Source organism: Polyodon spathula, chromosome 14 (genome assembly GCF_017654505.1).
Source record: "Polyodon spathula isolate WHYD16114869_AA chromosome 14, ASM1765450v1, whole genome shotgun sequence".
Lineage (NCBI taxonomy): Eukaryota > Metazoa > Chordata > Actinopteri > Acipenseriformes > Polyodontidae > Polyodon > Polyodon spathula.
In genome coordinates this window covers 35,926,056-35,934,474 of record NC_054547.1, presented here as the reverse complement: position 1 = coordinate 35,934,474, position 8,419 = coordinate 35,926,056, and the positions used below count along the sequence as shown (strand labels likewise).

Here is an 8,419-nt window from a genome sequence, read left to right as displayed (position 1 = left end):
AATAAATAAATAAATAAATAAATAATGACGAAGCACACTTGATTGAAATGTGCAGCCTAAAATGGACCATAATAAATGACTTTTTCAGTCCATGGTTTCATCTTTCTATAGATTATAGTCCCTGAAGAATTAGATAGACTCCTTGATGATACCCAATACCAACATGTGATAATGGCCCTGGACATCTGAGCAATGGGATCTCAGCAGAGTGCGCTCATTAGAAGCCTGTAAAATTAATTAGCTTTATCTGCAAGAAAAATTATGTTACTGAAGCTTTTAATGCCTCGCAGTTTAGTTTAATTACTGTCATAACAACGCCAGGACAAAGAGTTTTGCGAATATAACTGTTTCTCAGATACTTCTTTGTCGCAGCCGTTATTTTATTTATTTTTTTTGTTAAAAGAATAGGCAAAGGCAGATTAAGAAACTCATTATTATGGTAATCTGCTTTGAATCCCATGGAACGGATAAATTAAAAGGAGAAACAATCATTGTGAGGTGTCCACAGACTTAATGTATTTTGGGGGGGGGGGGGGGGGGGGGGGGGGGGTAATTTGACCACTTTGAAATAATAATAATAATAATAATAATAATAATAATAATAATAATAATAATAATAATAATAATAATTTATGTTATATACCCTAGATGGCTGGCATAAGGATTATAGTGATATATATATAGGTTGTATATACTTTATACATATTTTATGGAGGTTTTCATTTAAATTTTTTTTGCACAACTGTTCTTTCTTACAACGTGTTCGTCTATATGGCTTGCTTGCTTTTAGTTTTCTTTTGCGGAAATCTTTGCAACAACATCAAATCTTTATGGGTGGAAAATGATATGCTGTGAAACATGCATAATTTATGTAAATCCTTGGAATGTGCGACTTGCGCCAAACCCCCCCCCCCCCCCCCCCCCCCCCCCCCCACACACACACACACACACACACACACACACACCCACAACAATTTGTTACTATAGTACGTAATGTTTTTAAAATTAAGTCTGTTCAACTTAATAGGGCCTCAAATTTTTCAGACAAGTTGAAAACGCCCAGAGAACGAAAAACAAAGGGGAGGTTTTTTGAAAATATATATTTGGAAACAGGACCTTATAACATTGGATCAGTAAGATGGAAATCTATGTCTATGTTCATGTTCATTGTTCGACTATGTTTATACCCTTATCCTATTACAAGTAAATAGTGCCATACTTAAGAACTGTTATTATATCTCGGTGCAGATGGTCCTTTCTGTAATAGTTCAGAAATCTTACGAGAGCTGCAGCTGTCTTTGGGTGACAAATATCCGTTCCCTAAATAGACTTGAACTAAATTATAACATATTTTACTGATACCAGCAAAGCAAACAACAGCACCTTTATACCAGAAATCAACCGACAACAATAACGTGAATGTGTTAGTATATAATAAATAACTTATAGTTAACGAAACCGAAAAATGAAATCTAAGTTAGGGCTTTTTTTTTGTTGTTGTTATGAATAAGTTTTCCTGAGCAAAGGTAAATACAAAGTGAAATTAAAACTTTGTGGTCACAGTTGAATACAAACTGTTACATTCGCACATTTATCGGTAGAACACATACTGACATTAATTCTGTGAAAGATAACATGCATATTATTTTTTTTTCCCTACTCAATTTTAGTAAAAACAAATGGTTTAGAACTTTTAATTTGTCGGCAACTTTACAGATAGCAGAGCTTTTTTTGTTAGGTTTCATTCATAGCAATGTTATTTTGGACAAGCTTGATTCTTTATATGTATTTATTATTTGAACACATGAAGTGAAGACTAATTGATGGTACATGATGCAACCATTATTCTTAAACGAACCTGTGGGTTTATTGTGATTATGTTGTCACCAATGATTAATTAAGACACAGCAATATGTAACACAGTATGTAATTGTATTGCTATTAACTGCGCCTAAACAAACACGTACATTATTGTAAGCACAACAGTCGTTCTAACCTACACACGCCAGACACAATAACGCTATTACCGTATTAAAGGGTGGGATGTATATTTACACAATGCCTTACTTACTTGTACCCTTGCTTCAGACAGGCCTAGTCGTTGGCTAAGCTCTTCCCTCATAAAGGCGTCTGGATAATGAGTTTCGTCAAAAAGTCTTTCCAGCTCGTTCAGTTGCTCCAGCGTAAAGTTAGTCCGGCTTCTCCTCTGCTTTATTTTGGTCTGTGCTTCATCATCTATTGATTTAGAATCCTCCTTTCTTTCTTTCATATCTGTATTACCTGGAACAAGAGATATCGAACACGAGGCCATTAAGCTGAATTATATAAGGGAACACAAGGGATGCCTTTTCCTTAAAAAAAGAAAACAGCTGAGGAGCTGCCTTCCTAACAACCTCAGATTTGTATTCTGATTAGATTTTAAATAATTAAATCCTTATAAATATGCATGCGCCTGTTACACAGTTGGATATCTGACAGTGGTTGTATGATATTTTCAAGCATAAAAACCCCCTAGGTTAACTTTACAAAATGTTTCTACTTCTGAGGTATATCCACTGGCGTTGTTGTACGAGACAGTTTCAGCAGCACACAACGGGAACAGTAATATCTGTTTTTTTTTTCATTCAGATACATGTTCACATTTGCCATGGACAACACTATATAATATCACACTGACTATATTAACCGTCTAAATGTTTTCCTAAATACATATTTCTTCTTTATAGGTTATTTGCCACATATGCAACCCTAGCCTTTATTTACTCGGTCATATACGCCCTTTCTGCGTTCAAATGTTTTTATATATCAAATAAAGAGGATATTAAAAAAAAAAAAAAACACTTGTAGTAATATTCTAATTGTTTAGCCTATAAAAGCAGTGTCAACAATAAAAGCATTATACACAACACCAGCACTTTCTAAATGCTACTGTATTGAATTATTTAAATAGCTTTAGCCTACAACTGGAATTACAAAAACGATATATTCGATTACGTGCAACCAGAACTCAACGGGACCTGTTTTTAATTATATGTTCTTATTCAGCAATAATCAAAAGTGTTTTATGATAAGCGAAACAAATGCTGGTTTGGTTTAAAATATAAAAATAAATACAACATGCTGAAGTAAGTACTAAAATGTGCTTATTAAAACATATCCGGAAGATGCTCTCTATCACGTTCCGATCTCGTCAGAAATCGTTATTTGAACACAGCACTAAAGTAAACAGCCAACCCAGATTACATCCGTCCCATGGACCGCGCTCTCCAACATTGCGTCAAATACTGCCTGTTCTCCGAATGAGGCAAATATCTATTCTATTTGTATACAATATACAAATATACAGGTAATACAGAAACATATTTGTGTATATGTTTTAGGCAGGCTACATTATAATGAGAATCAAACTGCAGATTGTTATCAAGGCTGTTTGTATCGCTTTGTTTTTTACATTCTGTGCTACTGCTATGACGACCTATTCCTGGGTTTATCTTTTGCTGTATAAACCATAACACCTTTTATTTTTTTAAAGCTGCATGACTATATAATGTATATTAATACAGTACAAGTGGACATATAAATTGTTGTTGACAGTGATTGTCTTGTTTATTATTTGCTATGCAAAATGTGTTGAAACCTAATGGCACATTTTAAGCCATATATATATTATATTTAATGGCCATCGTATAAAGCCATATATATATATATATATATATATATATATATATATATATATATATATATATGTGTGTGTGTGTGTGTGTGTGTGTGTGTGTGTGTGTGTGTGTGTGTGTGCGTGCGTGCGTGCGTGCGTGCGTGCGTGCGTGTGTGTGCGTGTGCAACATTAGGACAACATTATTTGAAAACAAAAAGAAAGAATTTAGATTAAAAACATGACAGTTTTTAGCGGTTATACGATTTCAGCATTTTCGTATACGTATATAATAATAATAATAATAATAATAAATAATAATAATAATAATAATAATAATAATAATAATAATAATAATCTCATACTGCATATACATTCACAATGCGCATTTCTTGTCTGCCAGACATTTAATATGACAGGTGTATCTGTGGACAATAATATTGTTTTAGTTCATGGTGGCAGGCTGCATGTTTTTCCCATAAACAATTTGAACACCTTGCTGTGTTCACAGGGTTGCATTGGTTTCTTAACTAGCTAATGCACAGTATTGTTGAAGACAGATATGTGGCCTAATAAAATAAAATAAACTAAAATAAAAAAGCGTGAACATAATTGAACGGTTTTGTGAATGTAGGGCTTCGCTTACAATGCATTATATCATGGCAGGAACATAAAACTTTCATAGATCTGTTTATGTATGAATGAAGACATGGACCAAGCCTTACTGTTGCAAGTGTGCCTAACATTTCCAAAGCATCACGAACAACATTACTCAAAATGAGAAACTGCAATCTCAATGAATTGCATGCATGTCTACAATAAATTGTCTAAAACTCAAGACGTGAAGCCACATATTTCACACTTTCATTTACTCACATATAGTTTCATTTCTTATCTCTGTTCGTCGTTATAAAATGCAGAAAAGCATGGTATTCTCCCGTCAAGACGCATTGTCGAGTTTTAGGAGTAAAAGGGAATATATAGCTGGTTACCATCGATTATTTTTGGACTGCAAGAGTCCCTGGTTCTCTCCGGCCCCAGCATGTCAATCTCCCTGCTTGGAGATCGCGCGCCTCCCCGGACAATAGCGTTCACCTCTTCCCGGCTTGGCTCACTCGAGTTCGGCTCTCTCCCTCGCACGGGTCCAGTTTCCAAAACCTCCCTATACGTGATGACTTCCTTCTTTTCCTTCACTTTCTGATCAAAAGACTTGGACACAAAGGCGGTAAGTTCTTCCATCACTGCTCAAACTATTTTCTTCCGATCTTTTTTTTTTTTTCAGTTCCAAAACAGCCACCAAAAATACACCAATTGTGTTATTTTTCTCGACCTAAATATAAGGTGATGTTTGCCAAACCGGGATCTCGAGTTAAATATATAGATCTCGGCCAATTCTTCTTGCTACGGAGTTCAGACCTGCTGGTAATGTGCTACTGAAGTCACACTATTTATACTTTGCAATGCCTGCCCCTCGATCTGTGCAAATTACCTCCCCTTAGGAAATCTGGATGAACCCCTTCTCTTTTCCGCACTGTCAGAGAGAGAGAGAGAGAGAGAGAGAGAGAGAGGGGGGGGGGGGGGGGGTGTACAAAAACAACAAACATTATGAACCCTTCAGGATTCTGATCTTTCTTACCGGTTTGCTATTGGACATTAATCCAGGATTGACAAGAAGCACTAATTAATTTAATTAAGCGTGGATTCCGTGCTATTGTCCTGAGTTGGTTTTTACACACTAGGGAGACTGCTTGTATCTGCAGGGGTGTGGCCAAGCTACAAATGACACGCTTGCACAGATGGAAACACATGGAATGGGAGCGTCCTCAGAATAACTGTGTTAGTAGTAGAACCATGCAGGTAAAAACTATACAGCGCTGTTTGCTATATATGGGGCATGGATAAGTACAAGCCCGACACAAGAAAATGCTACAGATTTTGTATTAGAGTGCATGTCTTGAGCTAATGATTTGTTATTTTAGATATCAATATGAGTTGGGTTTTTTTGTTTTTTTTTTTCTCATTGAATTTGTAGCACATTGTAGCACGCTTAAATAATGTTTTACTACAACTCTGTGTAATCTCTTTTGATTTATATTTTGTTTTGGAGCAGCTTATTTACTTTTTTTTTTTTCAAAGAGTAGTATAAAGTTGTACCTAGATAAGGTTACATTGCGTTTTAGAAAGATTTGAAATCAACGTTAATCACCATTTAAATAAACGTGGTTTCTATATATATATGATAAATACGACTGTATCCAATTAACCCCACCCCTATATCATATACCAAAAGAAGATTTTAATTAAATGCTGACATAGGTTATCAAACAAAACAAAAAAAAAACCAACAACAACAACAACAACGCAATAAGAAAATCTTTATATAAAACAGTTATGCTACATTTTGCAATATTATGTAAGGTCATAGGCATGATATGAATATTTCATCATTTATTTAACTGTTATACATGTTCAATACTTATTGATGAACTTTGTTTATAATTGATCAGTACTTTTCATTGTGGAAAGAAGATACACTTGCAATCAATCTTCTATACTTAATCTAATAAAATATTTATATTGTTTATCATCTTCTATAATCTATATCGATTTTTTTCATTAAGTTTCAGCCATTTTACATAAAGTGGAAATTCCTTCCCTTATACTATTGACTACCAATTAAAGCAACTTTCCCCCACACTTTCTTTATTTTTTTAATTCAGAGGAAAAGGGATAGACCGACGTTTTATCTGATTCCATCTGCCCCTTGCAGGACGCAACCCTCAATTACGCAGCAGAACCAATAAATCCAGATTAATCAATAAAAAAAAAAAAAAAAAAAAATCTCGTTTAAGTACACACACACGCATATAGGCGCTATATATGGCGCTATATATATTTGTATATGTGTGCGTAATATCCGCGATATATATACACATACACCACACACATATATATATATATGGTATATGTTTGTGAGGATATATATATATATATATATATATATATATATATATATATATATACATATATATATATATATATATATATATATATATATATATATATATATATATATATATATACATATAGATATAGATATAGATATAGATATAGATATAGATATAGATAGATATAGTCCGTCATTAAAATAGCAAGTGCACACGCACGCACACACACACACACACACACACACACACACACACACACACACACACGGTAATACAGGTCTGTTATTAGGCTAATACTCGAAAGAAATACACGACACGCTTTTTTTTTTTTTTTTTTTTTTTTATAATACTCCGCGTTAATCAAATAATAACAAGGGGCAACCTATACAGAAATTTGGGAAAAGATATATCACTGTAAGAAATATGTTTCACAAATTATTCATTTTACCTACGAGTATGCAGCCTTTAAGTGCTTAAATTATTCTTGCAAATGAAAAAGAAAATATGATCCTCCAGTTTATGCGTGCAACTTAAAAAAAAAAGAAAAGAAAATAACTTTCTAAGTGTATCATTTAAGTTTCATGCTTAAAAATCTAATAACATAAAGTGACATTTTAGAGGCAATTGATCATTGGAGCCACTGTTTTATATATTTGCATGACATTGTAAAATGTCTAAATACAACAATACATGTGAACAGATGGGCAGGGTACATGTTTTATAGTGTAGAATATTAAAAGGTGCAGGTTTATTTCAGTCTTAACACCTTATTGGCATATAATAATACGTATAATCACCGAGGTGAAAGGTGAATGTACGCATATTCAGTGGACGTATAAGATATATATATATATATATATATATATATATATATATATATATATATATATATATATATATATATAATACTGATTCAAGTTACAAAAGTAACATGTGGCGAGTTTTTCAAATACACAAACAGCAGTTTATGTCACTTTGTATCAAAAAGTTTAATCAAAGGTTCAGAATTAGTTTCAATGTACAAGTAATGAGCGATCACTTTTTAACTGGACGAAACAGAAGCAGTGTTTACTCTTGTATATATATATATATATATATATATATATATATATATATATATATATATATATATATATATATATATATATATGCACGCGTATATTTAGCTATTGTACTGAATAATCCTCGACATACAACGATGATAATATAAGATCCAATATAGGATTATATACACATGTCTCTTTTAAATATTGAAAATTAAACATCTGTGTCTACAAGAGAACCAATGACAAACCAATGACACTAAATAATAATAATTTAAGAAAATGTGGTGCGGACATGGTCTTGAGACAAGTTTTGGAAGAAGCCGTGGGACGGCTGTTGCAGGGTAAAAATACCATTATGGTATTCCATATATATATATATATATATTCATATATATATATATATATTATATATATATATATATATATATATATATATGTGTGTGTGTGTGTGTGTGTGTGTGTGTGTGTGTGTGTGTGTGTGTGTGTGTGTCTGTGTCTGTGTCTGTGACAATAATTAACAAAATAGGAATTTGGTTTAATTTGTATGCCTCTGCGTTTTTTTTTAATCTATTGAATTCTTACATTTTATTATATTACTTAGCTTTTATTAATGAAAAGATTCATTTATATGTAATAAAATACCTTTATGTAGTTTGCGAAGCTATCTGTACCGACTCCGACACAACTAAAGGCGAGAGTGCTGGGGAAGTTTTATTTGAACGATTGCTCCATTGTTGATTTATTTAATAAAGGATATATCTATGCGCTCTGAG

General features: G+C 33.0%; 1 protein-coding gene across 1 annotated transcript in view; it reads right to left on the bottom strand.

The window, feature by feature from the left end:
* LOC121327215 (short stature homeobox protein 2-like) overlaps positions 1 to 5,062 on the bottom strand; it is a 6,823-nt gene extending 1,761 nt beyond the window's left edge. Inside the window, exons 1-2 of the mRNA XM_041271100.1 lie at positions 4,645 to 5,062; positions 2,072 to 2,280 (exon numbers count right to left, since the gene is read on the bottom strand). Coding sequence (XP_041127034.1) covers positions 2,072 to 2,280; positions 4,645 to 4,891 — 456 coding nt within the window. The 5' untranslated portion in view covers positions 4,892 to 5,062. The remainder of the gene's footprint in view (positions 1 to 2,071; positions 2,281 to 4,644) is intronic.
* Between the last annotated feature and the right edge of the window lie 3,357 nt (positions 5,063 to 8,419).